At 38.3% G+C, this 27036-nt stretch overlaps 1 protein-coding gene across 1 annotated transcript; it reads left to right on the forward strand.

Annotated features, from left to right (window-relative positions):
- The first annotated feature begins 582 nt into the window (after positions 1 to 582).
- On the forward strand, positions 583 to 27036 carry LYPLAL1 (lysophospholipase like 1). Its single transcript, XM_056487984.1, has 5 exons — positions 583 to 1026; positions 5006 to 5105; positions 15876 to 16045; positions 26032 to 26147; positions 26780 to 27036. Exons 1-5 carry the CDS (start codon positions 942 to 944, stop codon positions 27017 to 27019), a joined length of 711 nt encoding a protein of 236 aa, XP_056343959.1. The 5' UTR covers positions 583 to 941; the 3' UTR covers positions 27020 to 27036.

A 27036-nucleotide genomic window follows, 5' to 3' on the forward strand; every position in this document is an offset into this window, starting at 1 on the left:
CCACTGAACTTGGTTTGAAGCTCCTTTTTATAATATGGTTTTCCTTGTAGTAATCAATAATTGTTATTGTTTTGTTGTCATAATTCTGCCAGGTAAGCAGTAGTGGTCAAAGAAACTTTCAAACTTCCATGGGACAGCTCTTCAGTCAATTGGTCATGTAACCATCTGGTCTTGGCAGATAAAAAACAGCAGAAGTGGGAAGTCTGATCTTTAGCAGATAGGTTGTAATTGATCACATAAAGGCAGGAAATCTGATTCTGCAGAATCTGTTGGGCTGTGTGAAAGCCTTGTTTTGCAAGCTGCCAGTTGATACAACTTATTTAGGAAACATAATATTCATAGCAGAGGGATTTAAACAGAATGGGTTTAATTATATATTTTCCTTTATTCAGGTCCATGTTCTTTTCTTATTTTAAGTATTCTGGTTTATACAAACTCCAAAACTTCTATGATGAACACGAATAATTTATCAATTATCACAGTTACCTAGAAGTGCAAAAGTAAGCTCCTACTCCTTATACTTATACTCCTTATCCGCCCATGGCGGTTCAGCTCCTTGCAGGTCCTTCACTCTGTGAAGCTGCTGGAAGGAGCCGCCGGTGCCACCAGAGCTCCCTCGGGCTCTCCTGCAGCCAGGCCTGGTGAACAGCAGCCTGACAGACGTGCTCCAGGAAAACCCACCAACGCCAGAGCTTTATGTTCAAAAAGGACACAGAAGGGTCCTGCAACTTTATTCGAATAAAAGGAGAGAGTGCACCACCAGAGGGGCGGGCCGCTCCCTGTCGCAGGGCACCGCTAATGCCCGCACAGCGCTGCTCCAGCCGAGCGCAGCCTCCAGAGGCAGAGCTTCCCCCGCCCGGTGCCAGGAGAGCCGGGGTGCCCAGGAGGGGCGGAGACAGGGCGATTGGCCCGGAACCGGCAGGAGGAGGAGAGCGCTGGCCATGGCGGCGCCCGGCGCGCTGCAGCGGAGCGTGGTGTCCCCCGCGGGCAGGCACACCGCCTCCCTCATCTTCCTGCACGGCTCAGGTGCCTGCCCTCCCTCCCTCCTCGGAGCGGGTGAAGCGGGCAGGGTCGGCCCCGGTGCTGCGGGGATGGGGCGGGACGGGGCGGCCAGGGCTTGGGGTGAGCTGTGCCCGCGGCCCGGCGCTGCTGGGGCCCCGCGGAGGAGGCGGCGGCGGCAGAGCCGTGTGCGGGTCCCGCAGGGACGGCTCGCTGCAGAGCGGCTTCCCTGAGAGCACACGCGTCCCGGCAGATCGCGGGGCACGCTCAGGTGGAAGGGGCACGTCAGGATCTTCACAGGCCGGCTGCTGGCCCTGCACAGGGCACGCCGAGAGTCCCTGTGCCTGGCAGCACCGTCCGGAGGCTTCCCGGCTCTGCCGGCTGCCCTGCGGAGCCTGCTCCAGTGCCCTCTGCGTGAAAAACCATTTCGTGCTGCCGCCCTTACTCTCCGTGCCTCCTGTTACCCCCTGGACTGCCCCTCTCAGAGGGTAGCCACATCCAGAGGGTGGCTTTCACAGCTAAAGTGGCTCTTGCAGCTTTACAATCGGCATGACAGCACTGTTGGCGCCCTTTAAAAACCAGTGTTCATTTATCGACTTGTTACTGTTCAGAAGGGCCCTGTCCATGCCCAGACTGGATTCGTGGCCACCCTCTGCAGCTGAGAGTTACCTACATCTGTGGCTCGTCTGAGGGCAGGAGGGTGTGTTTTGTTTGGTTTAATTCCTTAAAAGTTATTTCTAATGAGCTAAATAGCAACAACAAGGTCCACGTGACATTAAAAAAAAAAAAAAGAATAGGTGTTTACTAGATCACAGGCTTGAGAATCAATACTGAGTTGCCCATGTGCATATGGCAATATGCTCAACACTTTCCCTGTCTTTTGCTTAGTTTTGCTTTTATCTTCTGCTTAGTCTAACAAAGATGTGTATCCATATTTAATTAGTTTCATTTTTATAATCAAGCTTAATTTTGCTTTTTAAAAGTTCTGTGAGTAAAAGAATGAAAGTGAAAGAGTTTATGTGTTCAGCTCTCTTGTTAATACTAATGCTGTAATGGTTGAGGAAATAATTTTCTCTAATGTTGGAGGAGTAAGGGAAGATTATGGTTAGAGGTTGATTCCACATGTGGTTAAAGTACTCTACAATTTTTTCTTTTTTTTAGTATGATTTTGTTCATAATGTTTGTAACGGGGTGGTTTTATTTGGTTTCTAGCAGCTTCACAGAATAGAATCTAAAACAGAAGTTGCCACAGTGCTGTTGCTGTGGGTCTGTGAACCTGAGTAGTAAACCTTTGTACAGCACTTGGGATGGAAAGTGGCAGTCAAATGGCATGAATCCATTTTGTTCATAATGCTCTAGATGAACTATAGCAAGTGCAGAATGTAAGTGCAAAATAGTATAGAAAAATATTAGAACAGTCCGGGTACTGTACATCAGATTTAGGTAGAGGTTCCATTTGGTGGCTTGGCAGGGAAGGCAGATGGACATAGCAAGTATGTAATAGCTTTTTGGAGGATTACAACTTTGCATGTTGTAACAAGCACAGAATCATAGGCTGGAAAAGACCTCTTAGAACATCGAGTCCAACTATTAACCAAAGGCTGCCAAGTCCACCACTGACCATGTCCTTAAGTGCCACATCTACACATCTTTTAATACCTCCAGGGATGGTGACTCAGTGACTTTCCTGGGCAGCCTGTTCCAGTGCTTGAAAGCCCTTTTGGTGAACAAATTTTTCCTAGTGTCCTGTCTACATGTTACATGTCAAATTTAAACTTTGCACAGAAAGAAAACTTGGAAATGCAAAATGTATTTGAAAGGAAAGAAAGTAATATTGTACTTGAGGAGGGAGAAGGAGATAATATAGCTGCCATCAGTCTTTTTCAGTTTGTAAACTAACTCAAAGCAGAATCACCCATCATTTGCTTTTGTTTTTTAGTGTTCAGAATATATAATGCTGAAAGACTAGCATTTCAGGAGGTTTGTTGGATTTTGTTTGATGTCACAGTCTCCTCTTTTCCTCCCTCTCCTCCAAGTTCTGTTCTTAGCAAATCAAAACATATTATCTGAGCATACAAATGCTCACATGTTGGAGTAGCATTTGGACCATGATGGTTCTTGACATACAGAAGGTCACATTTAAATTTTCTCTTCTGGGTTTTCTGTGACCTTTTCATGGATCTTTTCATTGTCTTCAATAACAGTAAATGTTTCTGCAGATCTTTGCAAGGTTTAAGAGGTGAGAATAAATAGAATAATGATTTATCCTACATCATTAAGGAATTTGTAAAAACCTAAGTTCAAATTGTGTAACCATTCAGGGAATTGGTTGACTTACTTGAGAGTTCATTCTGAGCAAGTATTTGCAAGGCCTAGACCTTGGTTTTCTAACTGAAAACAAAAACCAGTGTATAGCAAAAAAAATTGTTAGCTCAAGCCTGACTAAGATACGTTGTTTATAAGCAAGGTGACAATAGCCTTGAGGAAACCCTTGTGTGGCAAGAGTGTCTGTGAAGAATCAGAGGTGTGTTTGGGCTTCAGACCACAGTACTTGCATAAGCATAGTGCTTGTGGGAGTGTGTTCCGAAGCATCCAGTTAAGGAGGTAACTTTGATTTTACTGTTTAACTTAGCACATGGTAAGATTAGTGTTTTGCAGCCCTGTTTTTTATTTGTCACATGGAGTGTTTAGGTCAGGGAACAGTTAGTTCTAGTCATGCTACCTGTGCTTAACAGGAAAAAATTTGCTGGGTTTGAATCCTTGCCTTCTGTTTTCATTTTGAAGATACATTAATTATGTTTGTAAATAAAACCCACTGCATTTTGTTACAGTGTTTAAAAACAGATTTTCTCCATTGGGGAATTATAGTAATTTTAACAATGAGTTGGTATATTCATGTGGCATTATTCAGGTGAGCCCATGTAATATGCCTGGCTAAGGACAGTGAAATTTTTTTCTTTTGGATTGGCCATTTTATTGAAAAGAATGGGATGAGTTCTAAAGTCATACCAAACAACATGAGCTAAAATAATAGAGAATATTAGCAATTGGACTTGATAATATGTGGGAGCCTCAACTTCAAGCAAGACTGAAGTCCTGTGGCATGAGTGGCAGTAGTGAAATTCCAGTTTGCTGAGCCCCCACTCCGTTTTTTAGGTTGAACATCCTTCCTACCCTAAACTGTACTTCTTGATGGACTGGTTTCCTTAAGCTTGAAGTATTGTATTACACTGAGGACCCTGCTCTTCAGAGGGGTGGCAGTGAAGTTATGGCTGAAGAAGATACCAGTGGTGCAAAGACAAGCTGGAGACACTGGTGTATATATGCATATTTGTTTAAAAGGAGCAAATACTGTCTACAAAAGAATTCATCCTGTTCATAGCACTGCAGTCTACAGGGATTTTGGCCTAGACTAGGAAAAAAGCAGATTGGGAATGGATCTCAGCTACTTCTCCAACAGAACTGTGTGGTTAAGGTTTTTTTTAAGAGTCTGCTAGATATTTTAACTGAACCTGTCTCTTTACAAATTGTCTTTTCTCCTTAAAGCCTACATGCAATGTTAGCATAATTAAATGCAAAGATCTTCTTTACTGGATTCTGAAGTGGGTTAACATAAAATTCTCTAGTAAAAGTAATTAACTTTTCTATGGAGAGCAACAGTTATTTTACCTCACTTTTTAAGACTTTCATCAAGATTTTTGTTTATCACTTAGCAAATATGGTAAACTGTAAGTAAGAGATAAGGCCTTGTGTCTGCTTGGGAAATACTTAAGTCATTGAATGTAGTAAAGTATTGATTAAACGTGGGATCTCTTAAATAGTCTTTTTCTAGGAAGCTTTGGGTCCATTGGAAAGGGAACTGAAGTTGTTCTAGAAAGTTCTTTTTTAGCATTTTAGTGTATTAACTCCATAATTTGAAATTAAGTCAATCTGAAGTATATTTAACATTGTCTAATTTTCTTGCTAAATGCACAAACTAATTTTTGTACTCTTCTGTGTGATACAGGTGATAGTGGCCAAGGAGCAAGAGCATGGATAAAGCAAATTTTGAATCAAGACATGGCATTCCAACATATAAAAGTAATTTACCCAACAGCTCCTGCCAGGTACCATTTAATATATTGTAACTGTAGGATTAAATTCTTCTGTTCCAGTGCTGTAAAATACACTTCTGAGTATTGGTACAGATTGTTTTAACAACTCTTTCTTCTTTCTCATGCATATGCTTTTTGACAAAACTGAAGCTCAACCATACATTATTGTCCAGGAATTGTGATTTTAAGTGCTTAAGACTCTAAATCATTCCCAGAAGTCACAGCCTCTAGTTGAAATTTGGGTATTTTCCTAATAGTAGCTTTCCATTTCCTTCATATAAATAGCAGATGATCCTGCAATTGTGTTGTAGTGGCATTAGAGAGTCATGATCCAGATCACAATCCTACCCATAATAACTCCCATATACCAACTATTAAAATATTACGTTGTATTTAATGCCAGGTTTCAGTACTGAAGGTGATAGGTCTTTTTGGCCAGTAGGATGTCAAAGGTCCTCAGCTCCTGGAGAAAGGACTGGGAATTCAAAAATTCACTTTACTTCTTGTTTGAATTCTGGCCCAGCTATTTCAAAGAGAATTGAGTTCAACATTTGCTGTAAGCTCAAGTCTTAAATGACTTGAATGATTTTAGTGAATTTAATGACATTAAATGACACTGTGTGTTCAGTGGTAGATGGAAATATAGATAAAATTTTTTCCTGTAAGAATTTGTAAGTTTATACAGTCAAACCTAGAGGCAAAAAGCTGGACACCTATCCCCATACTTAGCTATCCAAAGATAATATTAAATATAGAATATGTAATTATTTACATGTATTATGTATGTAACATATATTAAATACATAATACTAAATTTCAGAGGAGTTTAATTTTTCCTAATGCAATTTTTTTAAGGTACCTGTGGCTCTAAGTTAGGAAGATGTTTTCTTGAAATGTAATGGGGTTGAGTTTCTTTCTGAATTTGTGCATAAGTGCAGATGAATGCTGAACAGAAAAGGAAATTGTGACACTGACTTTTGAGGTACAGAGGTTTCAAAGTCAGAAAAACAAATTCTTGGAGGGTATAAACAAGTGTAATAGCAGATTTTGTCTGGCACTCACTAGTACATAAAAAAAAAAAAAAAAACCCAAACTTTTTCCTTGACCATGTATTTTGTATGGTCTACTTAGGCAGGAAAAGCAACTGAGAGATTGCAATGTGAATGTACTCACTGTGTTACAGAAAAATCAAGCCTGTGAGTGGGGCCTTTGACAGGCTTCAGGCCTTTGAAGCAGTGTGTTCTGGGCTACCAGGGAGTGAACCCATTTTCTGTAAGTAATGTGCTTGATACTTCACTGAGGACAGGCTAAAGTGATGCTAGTTATCAGCAGCACACCACACATGCTGAGGGGCTCCCCTGCTTCCCTATCAGCACAGCAGATACTGGGGAAATGCAGGAGGAGTTGCTCCCCTTGGAAATTATTTTCCTCACTATGTTATATGTGGCCAGGGCACCTCAGGCCACATCTGCTGGGTCAGTGCTTCACTTTTCCATCCCACTGCACTTCTGAGGTCCAGTCCTTTTCATATTTGTTCTGGTTTCTTTGGGTAACTACAGATGTAAATGGTGTATCAGTTCTTAACCAGCAAGATCTCCTGACTTAAGTGAAGGAATTTGTTTTTATCTGACGACTTCGAACTTTTTGGTAAACAGATGGTAAGATACTGTTGTTATTAAAATATGTGAATACACAGCTTATTTTGTTCTCTTTTAATCTTTTTAAAGTTGAAGTTACTCTTGTTCTTTTCTAGCATGAGCTGATTCAGAAGTGGCTTTTAGCAAAACAGAAAAGTTTTATATTAAAAGAATATAAAATGCCAACACTGTTTGTCTTTAACTGGCAAAGCACTCTTGTGTACAGCCCTCTGTTGCTGATAAGCAGCCCTAGCTGACACAGTAAAATAAAACAGATGCTCCTAAGCACTGTTTGCCACTGTTTGCAGCAGTGCTAAAGTTTGTGATGATACATGTCATTGGTTGAAACCAAAATAAGCATTTACAGACCTATTTCATATTGTTTTGGTATTCAAAAACAAACTACACTATGCTTGTTTTTTGAAATGGTTTTGTAACAGTTGCCTTCCTTTCTTTCACAGAAAATAAAAGCAAGGCCTAGGACTTCCAAACTTGAATGGCAGACATTAAAGTAATTAACTTGAATATATATGTCAGTTTTATGTATGTGTATATTTATATACATATATGCTTTGATAAGAATTCAAAATGTTTCTGGCAGCAGGGAAGGAATTCAGCATCCTTGTTAATGACACCTACAGCTGGGTGGTTGTGGGCATGCAGATCTGCTGAGAAGATTCTGAAACCAGGTTCTTTGCCCACGTAGAGGCTGAGGAATGTGCTGGCTGAAAGTCAGGCTGCTGAGAGAGAGCCTCTGTGCATCTCTAACCTGCCACTGCACTGTCAGTGCAAAACTTGCCTGCAGGTTCTTGTGCTGATGATGAAATCAAAGAAAAGCTTGAAGCTTGGCAGCACCCTCCTAGGATTGGCTGATGTGTTCTTCTGGCAAAGTGCTGTTAATGTGGATGTACTTCATGCTCTGAGCTCCTGTCTTTTCCAGGATAACTTTGCACATGCACATTGAATGTCAAAATAGTTATGCCAGTAAAAGCAGGTTTAATGATATAACTGCAAAGCTGGGGGCTTTGGCAGGATATAGTGCAGGTGAAGAATACCTCCTCACATTTTTGATGAAAGTTATTCTGCTGATAGATCCATAGATATGGTCTTACACATTCTTCGTGTCTGTTCAACATGACAATTCAACTCTTTCTGTTCAAGAGTTTTGAAAAGCAGTGGAATTCACATTTTTCAACACAACATTGAATTTTTTGGGGTTTGTTTTTTGTGAAAGAAGGATTTGGGTTATACTTATGTTTTGTTTAGATTTTATCCCAGGTGCTGAAACATGCATATTTTTAATTTGTACAGCATCAGAGGTTCAGACATTTCCTGATTCAAGAGGCAATGTATTTGAAAATTATTTTGGAAAAACAGTCCAGCATATAATCAGGAAGAATTCTGAAATATGTTCTTTGGCTTCACTAGCATTGATTTCAGCAAACACTAGAGAAGATTATGGGTAAAAGCAATGGAATGTTACTGAATTATATTTTATATAACTGCTTTTTACTTTTCTCTGTAGGTCTCTGTAAAAAGTCACTTCTTTTTATAAAAGAGATTCACTTTTCTTTAATAATTTTTTTGATATTCAGGGTTTTTACAGAGAGTAATCATCTGATGCCCCCTGGATAGGTAGTGTTTGCAGCATTTTGTCTCACTTATCCCCCATCACATTGGAAAGTGCAATGAGTCTCATATTTGGTTGTTTCCTGAGCAAAAACAACAGAATGTAGATAGAGAAATTTACAATAAAAAAGAAAAACTTGCGAAAATACTAAGTAAACTGCATATTGTAAAAAGCACACTTAGATAAAATGGAAAAAATTTGTGGATTCGAAGGCTTGATGTGATGTAGTGAGAGTATTGACACCTGAATTTGGAATATCTTTGGAAACTAAGTGCATTTACCTGGGGTATGCAAATTTTGCTTTACAAATTAAAAATTGCGTGGAGGTTTGGGTTTTTTTTCTGTAATATAGTCTACTGGGATGCTTAAAAATGAGTAGAGAATTTGTGTTAACTGTGTCTAGCTTTCTGTCAAGATTAGTGCTTCTGCACTGGATTAAACTTGTTAAACACAACAGAATTCTATTTTCTCTCTATTATAATGCTAATATATATCTTTAAAAGAAAAAACAAACTCAAATTGGAGCCCTAGTAGCTGATGCAATCCCTAAAGCCACGTCTACACTAATAGTTTTAAAGGAAAGGGTTTCCTTTTTCCCTTTTTATTTGGGTCAAGATGCCTACAACTTTAAATACTGTTTCAGCTGCTACAACTGTGACTTAAACATTAGGTTTCTATTGAGTTTCTAAATCAGAACTGAATACCACCCAATTTAAACTTTTATTTTTTTAATAGAAAGTGATAGTTTAAATTGGCATTGCAGGAGCTAACGTGGTAAATTTAAAACCGTTTAGGCTCTGCTTGTTTTAATACATATACCTTGCCTACTATAATTCCCTGAAAAAATCTAAGCCAAAGATTCTTTGCATTGTCTTGCATTCCATTCTGACAGTCCTCCTCTTTTGCAAGTCAGAAATTCAACTATAAATACTACTTTGGCTATTTTATGGATCTTTTTGACTTTCATTCAACAAACCTTCCTGTGGGATGTAAGTCTCTACAGAGCTTGTTGTCTGGGATGGGGGGGGTCCCAATTTATTCTAATTTCCATTATCTTTATGTGGCTGGTAAGGACTAAAAGGCCCACTACTCCATCTTTTCACCTAAATTCACATCTTTGCTCAGCTCATGGGTGGAAATGAGCTTCATCTCGCCATAGTCCCCATCTGGCTGTATCACAAAACCACCAGACAGTTTGGCACCACTCAGCTCCACTGGCAGCCTCTGCCTGTGAGAGGCCTCGGATTGGAAAAGCAGCAGGGGTACTGCAGCTCGGACTTGAGATGGATTGGAGGGGAGCATGCACGGTGCCTATCGTACTGTTTTTGGCTCAAGCAACTGTTATTAATCCTTGACTTTTGTAAGCCCTAACCTCATTCATAAATTTAACACAAAGGAGTCTTTTTTAAAGGTGGGAGCTTGAGGGAGAAATGGGAAAGGTTTGGGCTGGTGTCATGGGGTGGTTCTTTCATCTCCTTAAAGTAGAAATTCAGTGTGTTCTGCATAATAATGCTTGAAGTATGCTTGGATAAACTTTGTATTTTCCTTTTATTTCTACTCTGGAATTAGGTGAGGAAAACTGCATATACCTAATGCTGACATCAGATGCATGTGGGATGCACTAAACACTTGTCAGAGATAACTGTAGTCATGCTTGGGGAAAACAAATCAGAATACGATGGAAATAATTTTGGATTTCTAATCCCTTTTACTACATTGTGTTCTTAGGTATCCTTCTTCTTGTTTTTCTTCTTTCAACCCTTTTCCAGTACAGAAGAATTGGAGACAGCAGTTTTTATATCAACCTTCCAGCAAGCAGTTGTGAATTTCTAAGTTATGTGCCATTCTGTGCTCTTGCTTTACTGTCTTTTCAAGGGTTTCTGTGCCTAGCTAGTGTCATTCATCCATCTCAGTGTTGTTTGCCACCAGACTGTGAAAGATGTCACTTTGAATCCCAGAGTGCTTTTCAGACCCCCTAATGGAGAACTGGTGCAGATTGGACCCTGGTTTGTCTCTTGCCACTTTCTTTCAGTGAATTTATAAGGCAGCCACTGTTGGTTGCTGAGGAACTGGCAATGTGTATTAAAGGTCTTTTATGGTCTTTTCAACGATAAAATCATTTATGTTCTCTGATTAGTACCAATCCCCTGAATTTACACCACTGTCTCTGAAAAAAAACTCCCAAACAACAAAACCAACCCAGCAAACCAACAGAAACAAAGGAACAGAAGCAAACTTAATTTCTCCCACTGAGTTTTATGCTATTGCAGCTCCTTTTGTCTTGAATGAATAAGATTTGTCTCAAGTAACAAAAGGTGTCAGCATAGTATTTCTTCAGGTAACCATTCTGTACCAGCTCAGTCAGCTCTCATTTCGGACAATGGGCATCCAGAACAACTCTATCAAAACCACTTGCATGTGGTTGAGTGAACAGCCTTTTCTGGAGAACAGCCAAAATTGCTCCTCGTGGAGATGACTCTTACCTTCCTTCTGGTAATTTTGTTTTTTAAAGTATAGTTCTAAGTTAAAGCTGCTTGAATTTTGGACACATCATATACTCTGTTACCATACCGCAAAGCTTCATTGTTAAGATATGTTGACCCTCAGTTTTAACACAAGATGTACCTTGGACTAGAGTTTCTGATTTATACTTGTTATTTGACTAGCTGGATTCTCTGCTTTCCTTCCCATTTCTTTTAAAATTTGCTTTCTGCTTCAAGCAGACAGTGGGAAAAAGCGTATTTTGGACATAAATCTTCTACTGAAATGTAGTACTGAAATTCAGCAGTGATATTATGCTATGAGAGAATTTGGGATTAGGGAGTAACTTGCTATCATTCAAAAAAACCTGCCATCAGCTTTAAGAGAGTCAAGACTTGCTTTTAGAACCACTTAATATTTTGGATTGGAAAGGACCTTTCAAAGTCATCTAGTTTAATCCCCCCAACAATGACCAGGGCCATCATGTTGCTTGGAATCCTATCCAACCTGTCCTTAGATGTTTCCAGGGTTGGGGCATCTACCACCTCTGTGCAACCTGTGTTGGTGTTTCAACACCCTTATTGTAAAAAACAGTCTTCCTTATATCTTGTCTCAATCCCACCACTTTAAATTGAAAGTCATTCTCCCTTGCCCTCCCACTAAAAAATGTGTTCCCATGTTTTTTATAGGTTCTTGAAGGCTTCAGTAAGATCTCCCTGCAGCCTTATCTCTTCCAGGCTGAACAAAGCCAACTCTCAGCCTTTCTTTGTTGGGAGACGTGATCTGATCTTTGTGGCCCTCTTCTGGACCTGCTCCAGCAGGTCCATGTCTTTCCTATTCTGAGAATTCCAGGACTGGATGTAATTCTCCAGCTGGAGTCACACCAGAGCAAAGTAGAACTACTGTGGTGCCCTGTAGATTTTTTCAGAAGGGTTCACAGTCTTCTGAAAGACAACATTACAATTTGACAGGCCCTACCTCCTAACTGAGAGGAGATGGGTTTGAGAAACAAAAAAAGTTTGAGGATTTCAGTAATTGTTTATCTTTGTCTTTATTTTAATCTTGAAGCCCAACTTTGCTATAAATTTCCAGTTCTGTCTGAAAATTCGGGAAGTCCTGTCTGGAAGCCTGTAAGCCAGCACCAGTGGTCTGAGTTTATGTGTCTGCTGATGCAGGCTGGTCATAGTGCTGAGTGTGAAGACAGTGATACAATTGTGCATCAGGAGAAAGAGTTTTGGGGGAAGAATATTTGCCATTTATCAATGTGCTGTCTTCTACTCTTATTTATAGCAGCTAGAACTGCTGGCTTGTCTTCTAACTTAAAATGTTGGATAGGGACAGTGATTTATTGGGTATTGAACAAAACCACCTGTAGTTTTGTGTGAATCACTATGCTAATTGCATAATTTTGGAGATTGAATTTGCCATGGTTTGAGATCTGAATTTGAACCTTGTGTAGCATCATTGGGTTGCTCTCCACTTCTGTTAAGATAATTTCAGACTAGCTGGCACAATTCTAAACATGAGTAAGAAGGTCTGGAGGATATATTCATGCATTAGAAAGGTGGAAATAGGTGGTGTTGCTGCTCGTGCTTTCATCATGTTTTCTTAATTACTACAGAACTCAGGTCAGCAGAGGCTAATCTATCTTGAGTTTGTAAAATCTGTAATGATATGTATTGCTTTGAAATTTTGCAATGAAATCAACAGTGAAAATTACTTCTGAGATAAAAGGATGATAACTACATACAAAGATATTACATGATATATTTTCCTTTTAAGACATCGAAGTATTGTGTAGGATCTTGAGACTGCACTCTCATGAAAGAGGTGTATTGATCTACAACGATACTCTTACAAATAGGAGCTATAAAGTAATCAGAAAATATGATTTAGAGTGATTTGGGAATGTTGGGAAGCATTTTAAAGATTCTAATCCTCCTAATTCCTGCAGTTTTATAAATGGTGTTTGATATTAGCCATGTCTCCTTTGCTGTCCGTTCTCCTAACTTTTAAATGTTCATACAAATTGAACTTTCTTAAAATGTCTCTTAAAAATTGTTACAATTTTGGAAGCTGATCTACCCTGAGAGGGGATTCTTGTTTCTTGTTTTCTTCTATGGATTTGAATCTTTTGTGTGCTCCAGAACAAGCAAAACATACTCATGTACAGCCCCAAAACCAAATGCCCACACAACTTCATTCCCACTTTCAATAGCACACAGTATTAGAGACACAGAGCTTTATTTCTAGTATCATTTTTAAAAGAGAATAAAGCAAGTGAGACATAGATGGTATGAGTTTTAATTCAAACTTAAGAAAGCAAAAAAAATTCCAAACTTAAAGCTGATTACTTGGTCTGACATTGTCCTTAACTGACCATGTTGATCTTGTTGGATGGAGTTTTCACTCCACTCTTTTCTTTTTTTGCTTTTGCATATTTCAATCCAGCTTCTCATGTCACTTACATAGGGATTTTTTTTTTTTTTTTTTGTGGTTTAATTGTATGAAAAATTTGGTGCTGTATTCTTGGAGCTGTACATATGGTTCCATGCCAAACATATTTGTTTACCGTGGTAATGTCTGAGTTGTAGTGTGCCAGCTAATAAAGGGATTATTTAAAGAAAAAAGGTGAATGACTAAAACAGATGTGCCAGTTGGGTGAACCATTAAAAGAATCTTACTTCTCAGCTTTATGTAAAGGTTATTTTTAATGCATTTCTGAGAAATCAAGAGTGCTTGCAGGGATGTTTTTGAGGCAGCTGAAAGCCACTTGTCTATTTGTAGGGGAGTCTCTTCCTGTGGGCTTGAAAGACTTTGGTCTTTCATCAGTCTTATGAAGAATTTGCAAAGACAGCAGGTAGAAGTTTCAACATCTGATCAAGTATTATAATCTCACTATGAATTTTGACCTGTTTTAAATGTCATGATCTTGTCATTTAATTGTGGGGAAACATGTTTTAATATTTATGGAATGTAAAAGTAAATTGCTGTAATGCAGTATATTTATGTATCTTTGTTCCATATAAATCCTGGACATCAACAGGCTGTAATAATTAATCCAGGTCAACTTGCTGTAGTAATACTAAAACCTTTCACATCTTTTCTTGCACAAATATTAGGTACTCTGATTTTACTAGAAAATGAAGCACTCTGACTGCTAAGGATTTTAACCAGGAGTGTTTGAGAGAAGCTAAAATAATGGATTAAATGCAGTTTGCCCAGGCATTCCGTCTGTTGTACATCACATTGTCCAAGTGACTTCCGGAAACTGGAAGTTGATTCTGCTCTTGATAGATTTGACTGGAATGTCTCCTCTTAGAAACTGACTTTTGTGAATTAGATACTTGTGATCTAATTTCTTAGCTGTTGATCAATTCGTTTGGGAAGAATACTGGAGACAGAATTCTAAAGAGAAGTCAATAAAAAAAATCAAAAGCATTTTAATGCTATTTTTAAAGCTTTAGGTTGCTGGGTATAAAAGATATTTTCCACAGAATTTCCTTTCATTTCGGAGTTTACTTTTTAATAGACAGTTAAGGGCTACCTGAAAACTGATAGCTTAGTTTTTTAAATTATTGTGCTTAAGTATACAGTTGGTTTTAAATTGAGGAAATGAGGGGTTACTTAAGGCACTTGACCATATATTGTATGGCACTTTCAATAATAGTACGTTTTAGGTACCATGAAGCTCTGCTGAAAAAGATGAACCTGTATTGTTTCTGTTTGTACTGATCTGTTGCTGTTTGTTGCCTCTTTCAGTATATTTTTCTTGCCAACTTTTTAAGCCATGGACTCTTTTTTTTTGTGTTCATGACAGCAGGCAGAAGAAAACCTATGTTATCTCATGTTTTATTTTTATGACCGAATAGTGCAAATAGTATTATTTGAACACACATCCTAGTGGCAATACTGGTTTAGAGCTGGTTACATATGTGAAGCCTCTCTGGTGTTAATAATGGCAGAATGTGTTCCTTCATTAAGAATAACTGAATTAATGGCTTTCTCATTTTAGGTTAGTTGTGGTTGTGTTTAATCCTAGTATTGAAAAAATTCCAGAGACAGCACAGAAGTCAACTTTAGCATTTTCAGTGTGTTCCTATCCAGAAATGTTTCAAAAGCTGTCTTGTGGACAATGATTGTAATCTGATCTAAGCTTAAGTAAAAATGAAGAATTTGCTGTGGATGAACATAGCAAATAAGGGTTTCAAGGAGCTTTGTTTGAGATGATCAATCTCATAGCAGTATGTTTTGTAATATTTTGCAGAGCCATTTCAAGGCAATTAGATCACCTTTCTTGGGATTTCAGGGCTCTATTAATCATCTTTATTTAAAACCAAAGAAATTACTTCTTTGAATTGAAGGTTTCATGATTATTTTAGGTTTGGGCAGCCTCTTGATGCACTTAAAATAACATTGCAACAACACAGTATTATGGTGAGGAGTATCATATCTCTTATTTGTGCATCAGTCCAGTAACACATGGCATTTCTTTCAGTTATGCTTATGAGATACCTGCCCCATTAGGATAAGGATGGCTGTATTTATTTGACAAAAAGAAAAACTGGCAGGATTTTTTAATACCTAGAGGTTCATAATACCCATCCCCTGTCAGTTTTGTCAAGAATTAGGCAATTGAATTCCATAAAGTTAGCTCCTGCAAAGCTGTCTTGTTTAGAAGTTACTTCAGTTTGTCGTGTTCCAGCATGGATTTCAACCCTAACTTACTTTAGGATTAAGAACCTCTTGACAGGTTTAAGATTTAAAATGCTTAGCTGACCTAACCAACCTGAATACTGAACTGGCTGAAAATTGCATTTTGCATAGCTTCCAAATGCTGGCTTCATTCTTGAAGGACCATGACTTCAATGCAAGGAAATGCAGTGTGACTGGATGTAAATAGAGTTAGCCCTCTGAGAGGTTTATTCTCTCCTGGAGATATACTGTTTTTTGGGGTTTTTTTTTTACATATGTTCAAAACTTTTGATCCTGTGCTTGGTTAATTATTTGTTTTCTTTCCTTTTACCATTCCAGGCCATATACACCTATGAAAGGAGCCTTTTCCAATGTGTGGTTTGACAGGTATAAGATCTGTAATGACTGTCCTGAACATATTGAAAGCATTGATTCCATGTGCCAGGGCCTTACAGACCTGATCAATGATGAGGTTAAGAACGGCATTGCCAAGAACAGGATACTCATAGGTAAGAGATTTATTTATAATGTGTTTATTCTAATGGGTTTTAATGGTTTGGAGATCATCTTCTTTGAATTTAATCTATCTGAGGGTCATGAGTATGGCTTGAAACTGCTGAACAGCCTTTTCAGTAGCCAATCCTCAGCAATATTGAATCCTTATTTAAACCCATATCAGGTGGGGAATGTGGCTAACTGTAAGCATTATCCTCAAAATGTAAAACTGTTTTTATTGTCAACAGTCATTTATAACCATTATTTAAAATAGAGCAGGCAGTGATTTACTTTGAGAAGTACATAGTTTTACTATTTCCTTTAAGCCCTTTTCAAGGATGGAAAAGTACACTTTCCAAAAATGACGTGCATTTTGGAGAAAGGAGATGTAGTATATAAATAATCATGAACTTTTCCTTACTGCTCTAATCATTTTGGGTTAAATTAATTCATGCAGGAAAAATGTGCATGTTACATAGCACTAAATGTTAACGTTTGATAACAAATGAAGTATTAGCTGTAAAAGTTCATATGTGTCTATCTTTATTTCTCTTTCCACAAATTTCCAATAACTTCCACAGTACTTCATTGAAATAGATGATGGGATATTGAGGCACAGGAGTTAAAGGTGATGAAATAGGCTATGGCAGACAGGGAAAGAGAATTCTTAAGTCCTTGGCTCCCTGTCATATCTCTAGACCACAAACTATTTCAGGTTGGGGAAAAAACTCTTAAAGTGGGATATTACAAATTTATGTCCTACTGAGTCATGCCATCAATATCTTGCATGGTCAAGCCACTACCATTCAGCCTGGTGTGTTTTTCTGGTCCAGCCCCGTGTTGCTCTGTGAAGACCTTTCTGGCTCATTGCCCTGGCTGCAGAGTGCATTGTTTTGGATGGCTGTCAATAGATTCCCTTTGTTCTGTATTTCCTGTGTTGTTACACCTGCTGGCTTGGAAGCAGCTGGAGAAGTGCAGGTGCTTTGCTGTTGGGTGAGCTGGAGACGCTCTGTGTACAGATCCAGTGTGCTACTAGGCTGTTTTCCTTTCCTCTGTAGCCTTCAAAATTAGAACTATCCAGACTGCAAAGTATGAAGGTTGTTTTCCAAGTCATAAGCAGAGTAAGGAAGTTGGCATGCACTGAGTGCTTCATCCTGTAGATTCTTTGGAAGTCCCCATCTTCATGTGTTTGCATTCCTCACATATAAACCAGAAATAACTCTTCTTGTTTTGTCAGTGTTGAGAGCTCTGTTTCCCCACATGACAGAGACTACAAGCATGCATCCTTGTGGTTGAGTCCAGTATTTATGCAAGAAGCAAAATAAGGCAGTCCTCAGTTACTTCGTCCAAAGTACAGAGGGGAACTCATGTGGATGCATAAGAAACTTGGTAGTGGAAAATTGTATCACTTGTGGCTGTACAAGATTAAGTGTTCTTCCACAAGAACTTTGTGCCTTTTCTGCACTGTTTTTGATGATTAACCAGTGTGTGATGCAGTGAAGAATGAAGCTTAGAGATCCTCTAAGGTCTCTATGCATAAAAGTGGCATTAATCATCTTAGATAGGACTTTGTGCAAATAATTGCCCATCTTCTGGCATTCTTTCTTACAGGAAATTAGGACTTTTGTAAAGGCACTCTGCAGATTTATAGTATTCAGCCTGGAGAGCAGAAGGCTCTGGGGAGATCTTGTGGCACCTTCCAGTACCTAAAGGGGACCACAAGAAAGCTGGGAGGGACTTTTTACAAGACCATGTAATGATAGGGCAAGGTGGAATGGCTCTAGACTGAAAGAGTGTAGTTTTAGATTAGATATTAGAAAGAAAATCATTACTTTGAGGGTGGTGATATACTGGAACAGATTGCCCAGAGAGGCTGAGGATGTCCATCCCCAGAAGTGTTCAAGGACAGGTTGACTGGGGCCCTGAGGAACTTGGTCTAGTGGAAGGACTTCCTGCCCATGGCAGGGATTGGAACCAAATGATGTTCAGGGTTTTTTCCAACCCAAACCATTCTGTGTTTTCTTGATCAAATTCCATATGTCTGCACCAATATGTAATGTCCATTCGTGTGTGGCCTGAAATTTTTTTGAGTTTAGGAGATTAGTTTACAGGAGATCATGGAAGGTTTGTTTACTTGCTTAGAATGACAGATAATTAAGTTCTATCAGATCTTTTTAGATTTCTCTTTGACAACATCAGGAATATCCATCTGGTACAAGAAGATGGATACCTTACCACCTAAGGTAACAGGTGGTGTGCAGACAGTGGGTTTGTCACTGCTGGTACCATGGAGTTGGAGGAGGCAGTCTTTGTGAGGTAAAGGGAAAAAATAAGACATTTACAGCAGGGGAAACCAGGGTGAAATTTTGCTATGAGTTCATAGTGCATTCAGTGCTGTTGAGTCATGTTGGAGATCCATAGTGGGAATAATGGTACATATCTTATTATGAGAAACAGACAAAAAGGTTGAGAGAAGCAACTGGGGAATTTGGGAGTCTCTGAAGAGCAATGGGGGCCTTTTTGGGGAGAGTCACAGAAACCAAAGAGCAGAGCAGTTGTATGAAGGTACTCAGAGGGAATTAAATTCTCCTTAAAGGCTTGAAGGAGAATTGGGTTGAGTGACCATTTTGGAGTAAGTGGGAGTTTTAATGACTGGAAAGAAAACAAAATGACTATGAGGAGTGTAACAAGATTGAAGGTTATGGTTTTATATGGAATGGAAGACTAGAAATTACTGAGGCTGAGGGTGAGTATCAGATATTGTTGGATGAGGGTGAGCAAGGTGTTAGGTGAGAAGGAAGGTGGGCAGCTGCTGACAGCTCAGAGGTGTGGGATAAGAAGGCAACATCTGAGGGAGCACTGTGCAAAGGGGAGCGAGTGGGAAGAGACAAGGAATAGCAGTGGGCTCTCAAACATGGAAAATTAGAAGCCCTGGTGTTCTGGGGGACGATTCACCTTCTTGAGCCAATTTAGACTTCCCACAAGGCTCAGGACAGGGGGACAGTAGAAGCATTTTCTCTGAAAGAAATTATAGCCTGCGTTGTTTGCTTCGATACCTCTGAAATTCACAAATGACTGCTTGCAGATCAGAACTCTAAAGATAAGCATGGAGTCCAGGTTGTACTGTGCCACTCCTCTCTTCTTTATCAACAAAAATGCTGGTACAGCTTTGCTTTTAACAGCTGCTCTGTGAATCTACTTCCAAAGAAATAAATTACTTAGTTTACTTACTTAGAATCTAAAGGAAATCTTATTTTTAAAACATCCCTATTAATTTTGTGTCATGGCTCATCTACACATTCCTATCTCCTAACAGTTTAATGAGTTACTTTCCTTTTAACACAAGTCTTTTGAAGGAAGTAAACTTCTGATTAAACTTTATTTCCCCTGACCTTGGAGGAGGAAGGAAAGGAGACTAACAGCAATACATAATTATTAAAAAAATAATTATATAATCCCCAGAATTTGATAATGGCACTTAGTTTTTAGCCAGACATTCTTGTTGAGTTACTCTTTCTGGTCTTCCTGGCTAAAGCATGCCTTGTAAATAGTCCTGTAAGTAGGTTTGTATTGACTTTGGAGATAAAAGAATGTTATAAATTTAGTCAAATTTTGGCACTTGGAGCTTTGATAGTATCCTTTCTTTAAAAACAGGATGTATTTCTTCTTTATAAATGCCTGAATTCATTGCTAAAAGGGCCAAACAAGCCACAGTTTACAATGTGGGACAATAATTGCTTTTTCTATCTAGAGCTAAGTTGGTTTTTTAGGTGGTGGTGGTTTTGTTTTTTGGTTTTCTTGTGTTGGTTGTTCTGTTGTTTTGGGTTTTTTTTTTTTAACTGCTTCCATAGTGATAGTGCACTGTAAAATAAGTCACTTCAGTGAAAACTGTTTAAGATTTCAACAATCTTATTCAAGAATATGTTAGAAGCTCTTGAAAGAAATGGCTCTCTTTCTTTTTGAGCATTTTGATAGGGCTCACTTTAGTCAAGTACACTTTGGTGAGAGGCAGTCTTTTTGTTCTTTTTTTGTTCTTAATTTAGCACTGCTTTCCTGCTTTCACAGGTCACTTTTTGTGTAGTGCAGAAGTGCTGATCCAAGCACGTTGGTCTCTGCCACCTGTAGTCACTCGTGTAAGCAGCCAGTGAAAACAAACTTTCCATAACAGTCCTGTAGGTTTGACTAAATGCCAAAAAACACATGCATGATTCCTGACCCCTTGTGCTGTAACAATAACACGACACACACAACCACTTCTTGTTTATTGCTAGACTTCTTACATTGCTACTGAACCACAGTGGAAGTACCATGAAAGCTCTGTGCTTCTTGTAAATATTAGCATTTCCTTCTCTCTCAGTGTGTGTGAGAATGGGATGGGGGTGGGAGAGAATATCTTGGCTTTGACACCCCAGAGAGTGGATCCTATAAATACTTGAAGATAAAAACTTCCAACAATAAATCGTTAAAGTGTTGAGCAAACTATTTCACCCACAATCTTGACATTTTATGTTTTTGGCTTCTAAGCCTTTTGCTGTCACTCATTCTTTCTTGTATTTATTAGGAGGACATTGTCTTCCATTAAGATGTACTTCCTTGTTCTTATGTAGTAAATTCATGGATCTTTTGCTGTTTGTCTCTGCAATTCAAATGAGATTTGTCTTTCTGTACCTCCCATTTGGTGGCTTTGTAGTCTATCTAAATTGGACCTGAGGTGCTGGGATCAAAGCACCACTGTTAGTCCATCTTCCCCATAATACTGCAACATTTTAATAATTTTCAGTGCATCAGTGTAAATTTACCTTGCATTTATCCTTTGGGGTAAATCTTTGCTCTTCTTGGTTTTGGGGGTATTTTTGTATCTGAACTGACCATGTTTCTCTTGTGGATCTCTGCTCATCTAGCTCACACATCAGGAAGTAAAAAGAGACATTAACAAATTAATCTTTCTATTTTCTTCATAAGTCTTTCAGTAGGAGCTACAATGCTAATTTAAACCAAGAATAGTCCATTACTTGTTACTTTGTTTCCCAGCATTTGATAGTGTCAATATTAATGTATCTAAAGACTGAAAGGTGACACATTCTCAGTATGGAGAATGACAGGCTTAGCAAATAATAGTGTAGATTAGGAGTAAATTCACTTCATTAAGAAAATAAACTGAATCAAGTTCTGATTTTTTCAGACTTACTAGGAACTCTGTTCAAAACATGTCCTCACTCATCTTTAATAAATGCCTTGAATTCAGTGCAAAATTAAATGGATGGATGTGCTTTTAGAGTGCTTGAGAGTTGTGCAGACATGCCACAGGGTACAAATTAACCTGTACTTTCTTCACAGTTGTGCCAGCAGAATTGTAGAAGAGTGAGACTTCACAACATTTGCTATTCCATTGTCACATGCCAGTGCAGGCTCAGCTCTATTTAGGCAAATCCTTACCATTGCTTTTCTGACTTCTTCTGAAAGGTCTTTGCTAACAGAAATTCACAGCTCTGCAGAACAAGAACCTGTTTCTGTGCTTCAATACACTGCTCTAGAGACCTATTTTCCACTTTCTGTGATTCAGTTTAGAGTCACAAATATTGTGAGTATAAAGTATAGGTTGTTCTCTTCCTTTTTCCCACGTTGTGCAGTTATGCTGACTGTAAAAATGACAGATAAGTGTTGCAGCAGGGCAGTGCTGTCATCCTCTCTAGAAACAGCCAAGAAAACACACTGGGTAAATGAGGCAAGCCATAGATTGGCAGAGTAACATCTTAATAAAAATTGATTTGAGACTTTTCATGGATTTTATTTTCCTTCCAGTGCTAAAAATTACAACCCCTTAGGTACACATGTTGGGTTCTTCTCTATTACCTGTAACAGTTGAAAATAAAAGTGTAACTGGTTCTGGTTTTACTGCGAGTTGATATGTTAGAAACAACTGTACACTTGTTTTTACAAGAAAATGGTAAAACTCATACCACTTAAATAAGCTTTCAAAATGTCTTTTGGCTGGTGAGAAAGTTGGGGAGCAAATTGATTCATGTTCCTAACAAGAGCAAGTGGCTGAGCCACTCAAGGGAAGTTGCCTTTGTTCTTGTAAAGACTCAAGTTTGCTGCTCTTGTAAAGACTAAAGAACAGGCAGAATAACAAGGCTATCAAAGGTGGAAACCATTCATTGCCATTCTGCTGGTGTGCAAGGGGTTTGTTTGATGAAGTTTCATGAAGAAATTAAAAGGAGAAAAATCATCACTGTGAGGAAATTCACTTGAGACAAAGTACATGTTTGAGCACTTAACACAGGAGCAGTATTCAGGAAGTTCTGTGGAGAAGGGAGTTTGCTGCTCCATTGGCATTTGTACTCTTTGCTGATATTCATTCGTGAACACTGTTAAATGTATACAATACTTCCATTCATTGATGAAAATGGAAGGTCAAAACAGAAAGTCAGCTTCTTTGCAGATGATAGAGAACAAGGTTGTGCTGTTACCCTTAATGGAAGAGTCCCTAGGGAGAGGGGAAAGTAAACTGGAATGTAGCTTTAGGGAGAAATTCCTGATAACAAACTGATTAAAGCAACTCTAAGTTGAGATACTAAAAAAGGAGAAATTGAGAATAAAAAATGCTGTGAGAATGGAATGAAAAGGAGGCAAGAGTATGTAAGAGTGTGTAATGTATTGTAATAATAACAGAACAGGCCAAGACAGTTTCTAACTGTGCTGATATAGCCTTATACAACAGAAGAGTGTTTGTCTTGTGCTGTGCTGGCACAGGCACTGTGTGCTGGAGGATTCATTTCTTGCCACTTTGTTACTGTACTGACAAATGTGAAGAAATGCAGGAAAGATTAAGAACAACTACTACAGAGAAACTAATGAAGAATATTGCTTAAAACAAACACCCCAAACTACACCCCTATACCAAGTCCAAATACTAATCTCATCAAAGTCTGGAGTTTAGCTTCTCCTGTTCCTTTTTTTCTTCAAAATTTGTTCACTAGATATGGTTCATAACTATTTTTTTCCCCATGGCTGTGATTTCTAGTATGGCAAGCAGCTTTGAGCACGTGTTTAAGTTTTACTGAAAAGAGTAAAAAAGTGATGTTTGTTGTTTCCTGTTGTTTCCTATATGATTCAGGATGCACTTGGCAATGTCAAACCTGTGTGTGCTAGAGAACTGTTTTTTCTGTAAAATAGGTTGAACATCTAAAGAACTTTCTGAATTCAGGAATAGCTCATTGCAGCCACGAAAGTGATGCATGGGGGAGAAGGTGGTTTTTAGCATTCTCTTATGTATATAGGACAGAGGATGCAAAATAAACCTTTGTGCTGGATAATGAAGTTAGTCTTTTCTGAGATGCAAACACAGACATTGTTAGACAAAGTACAAATAAACAAATGAAGCCGAAGTTTGGCAGTAAGTAAATACTTCGTTTCCTGAATCCCATATAATGTTCAATTGTCATCATGGACCAGATTGTTATTTCAGACAAATGCAAATGGGAAGCAAATTAATACAAATCAAGATCTTTTGCAAAAGTGAGCTGGAGTTTTTTTTAAAAGGCTCCTGAGGCCATTTACAAGCTCTGAAAGGAATTTTTTATCACTGAAAAATGGCAGCTGTGGTCAAGGTTTCTGTTTTATTCAATGAGGAATAAATTCCGTATGAGAAATTCAGTTTCTGTTCACGTTGTGTTACATCATCCTGTGCCTGAGATTACCTGAATTTAGTTACAGACTAGATTCCAGAAAATAATGCTTTAGTTTTAATAAAGTTTCCTTCTGATTAAAAGTCTTTAATTTGGTAGTGTGTGATTGTGTGATTCAGCAGATCTTTCTCGGCTATCAAGGTGAGTCACAAACAGTTTTCTTATTGCAGAGGGGGTTATCTAAAAGTCAGCACTACACTGAAGCAGATTTGAGGTCATAAATGCATCCTTGAGTGAACTTTCTCTGCAACTGGGAGTGTTTTATATAATTGAGTCTTTTGCATGTGCTCCCCTGTTAGTCTACACATAAACCTCCTTTGTGAGTCAGGAAAGTTAACACAAAGAGTTAGGTGCTTTCCTGAACTGTCATCCTGAGCATTGTCAGCCAACCCTGGTTAACTATTATGAAGCATTAATCACAGTTCTCATTAAAATAAGTAGGAGGGGAAAACTGAAAGTGAAGATACTTTTAAATTTAAAAGTTGCTGGCAAACTCTGAACTTTGGTGCAGTCTTTGTGTGTCTTGGAAGTAGAGTGGTGAAGACCTTGCAGTGTTCTGCCCATCTAAGGATGAAATGTTGCTGTGTCATTTTGATTCTAACACTCCTGATACAATCTGCTTAGCAGTGCTGTACAGTTTATGTATTCATGCTGAGATCATCTGTATACATGTACTTTGTGTATTCTCTGTCATTTCATGTGTTTGTTTTGTGTAATATCTGCCTCTTATTTTTCCTTCATCCAAAATTTGAATTCTTGACTGAGAATGTCTTTTATGTGTTATGTCAAACATATACTGAAATGGTTCTTGTAATTAAAAAAAACCAGTTTGCATCTATAAATGCTTATTCAAATTGTTGTTTTTGAAGCATTTGCCATATGACATTTACTTGGAGATTGTTGTGGTATCAGGTGATAAACTTCAGGTGCAAATGCAAATCAAATTCAAAGAGCTAGTCCTTTGTATTGGATTTTCTTGTAGTAGTATGAGCCACATGAAAGAACCATTACCTAATATTCTTCTAAACAGAAGGTGACTGCATTGTCAAAGACTGCTGGTGAGTAATTGCAGACAGTGTGCCAGATTGTGACTAACTGGGTACAAAATTTTAAGATTAAATCATTTACAAACTAGTAATGACTTTTCAATGCAGCTTTTCTTTCTGTAATCTGAAATACTTAAAATGGACTTCATTTTATTTGTTGACAGAGCATTGTCTGTATTTATTTGTAAGCAAATGCAAAATGATCTCTTAGAGTACAAATGCTTCTTTTGGGGTTTAGGGATGACAGCATTCTTCAGAATGATCAAAAGGAAATTAAATAAGTGACCAAATTGTGCATAAGAAAATAAAGGAAACTTCACTCTAGTCATTACCTGGATACAGTCAATAGAAAGGCCTGTGTACTGTGTCCTTGTGAAGTAATGTGGTAGTCTGGATTTCTTTCCTAATGAATAAGCATTTGTCATATAACAATCATCCCTGAGGAGTTATCTTACCCTGAGGGTAAGGAATTAGTGTAGTTGAAGAGACATATGGATGACAGAAGGCATTAATTCAGAAATCCTGTTAGAGCTTGGGGGAGTACATTGCTATATCCCAAGGTATAACAACAAAAATGTCCTCAATGGTAGTTTAATGTGATTGCTCTTTGATTATGTACAGTAGAGAGCTTTCATGTGTGAATGCTGCTAGCCTAGGAGAGAAATAACTTAAATTCAAAAAGCAATGAGAATTACCTGTTCACAGAGTTTTACTTCATTTATATCAGAGTATGTATGGCCACAGCATTCAGCTACCTGGTAGGGACCATACACAAATGGCTTCTGAAGTAATGGCATTTTGGCCTTTCCTTTTTGTCCTCTGTCAGTAATGAATCTTCAGCACTGCTATCCAGTGTCTTAGTTGCATTATGCATTGATTGAAACCTCAGGCTATGCCACATAAGGTTCAGGTTGGACGTCAGAAAGAATTTCTTCACAGAAGGGTTGTTAAACATTGGAATGGGCTGTCCAGGGAGGTGCTGGAGTCACTGTCCCTGGAGGTGTTCAAGAAATGACTGAATGTGGAACTTGGTGCAACGATCTACTCAACAAGGTGGGGTTAGCTCATAGGCTGGGCTTGATGATCTTAGAGATCTTTTCCAACCTAAGTGATTCTGTGATTCTAAAATCATTGTAACCTTTAGGATACTCATGATGGGTTTTTTGTTGTATTATGTATAAAAGAAACTAGTCTGAAGAGAATAAATTTTACATTGGATTACAAAGACAGAAAAATCCAATCTTTGTTTCTTTTGTTGCATCCTAGGAGGCTTTTCAATGGGAGGTGGAATGGCAATGCATTTGGCATATAGATTTCATCAGGATCTGGCAGGAGTCTTTGCCTTGTCTAGTTTTCTCAATAAAGACTCTGCTGTTTACCAGGTGAGTGTGTGGTAGATATTATAGAAAACCTGCTTAGCTATATGGAAAACATGGTGATTAAAATTCAAATTACATATTTATACATCTGAGGCAGTTGTTTTATATTCTAAACTTATGCCATTTCTGGGAAATAGATAATCGGAATATTAGGAAAGCAAATCTTTAAAGCTGTGTTTAAATAATGTATTATTGCACTGTCTTGCACAGACAGTACAATATTAAAGTGTAGAAGGAGGTTAACAAATGAAATGTTTTTGTTATTTATTACATTGCTTTGCAATGCTTTAGTTGTCCTTAATTGTTAAAGAGTTTCTGTAAGCATAACTATTCTTTGAAAATGTGTGATGTATTATAATACTCATGAAATCCATTTGCTGTCATGAATTTTTTCAGCTTCTTTTCTTTGGAGAGGGGTATAGACCTTATAGGAAACCCTATCATTTGCCAAGAGTTATTGTATTGCAATTTCAAGGGCAGTTTTTTCCAATATTTCCTTGTTTACTTCTATGAAGATAGTACAATATGACCCTTAAATGTGGATCAGTAAGTGCAATAAGTTGTCACCATTGGAATTGTAAATATTCTTTTAAAATTTTTGGTAGTATGTCTGACAGTGTCTCCTTTCCATCTAGGCCTTGAAAAGAAATGAAAGTGCTCTTCCAGAATTATTTCAGTGCCATGGAACTGCTGATGAACTAGTTCTGTACTCATGGGGTGAAGAGACCAACAAGATGTTAAAGTCTCTGGGAGTATCAGCATCACTTCATACTTTTCCAAACCTCAATCATGAGCTGAACAGAACTGAAATAGAAAAATTAAAATCCTGGATTGTAAAGAAATTGCCTGTTGAAGCACCAAAGGCAAATGAATAAACAAAGATCCAGCCTCA

The sequence above is a fragment of the Oenanthe melanoleuca genome, chromosome 3 (assembly GCF_029582105.1).
Source record: "Oenanthe melanoleuca isolate GR-GAL-2019-014 chromosome 3, OMel1.0, whole genome shotgun sequence".
NCBI classification, from domain to species: domain Eukaryota; kingdom Metazoa; phylum Chordata; class Aves; order Passeriformes; family Muscicapidae; genus Oenanthe; species Oenanthe melanoleuca.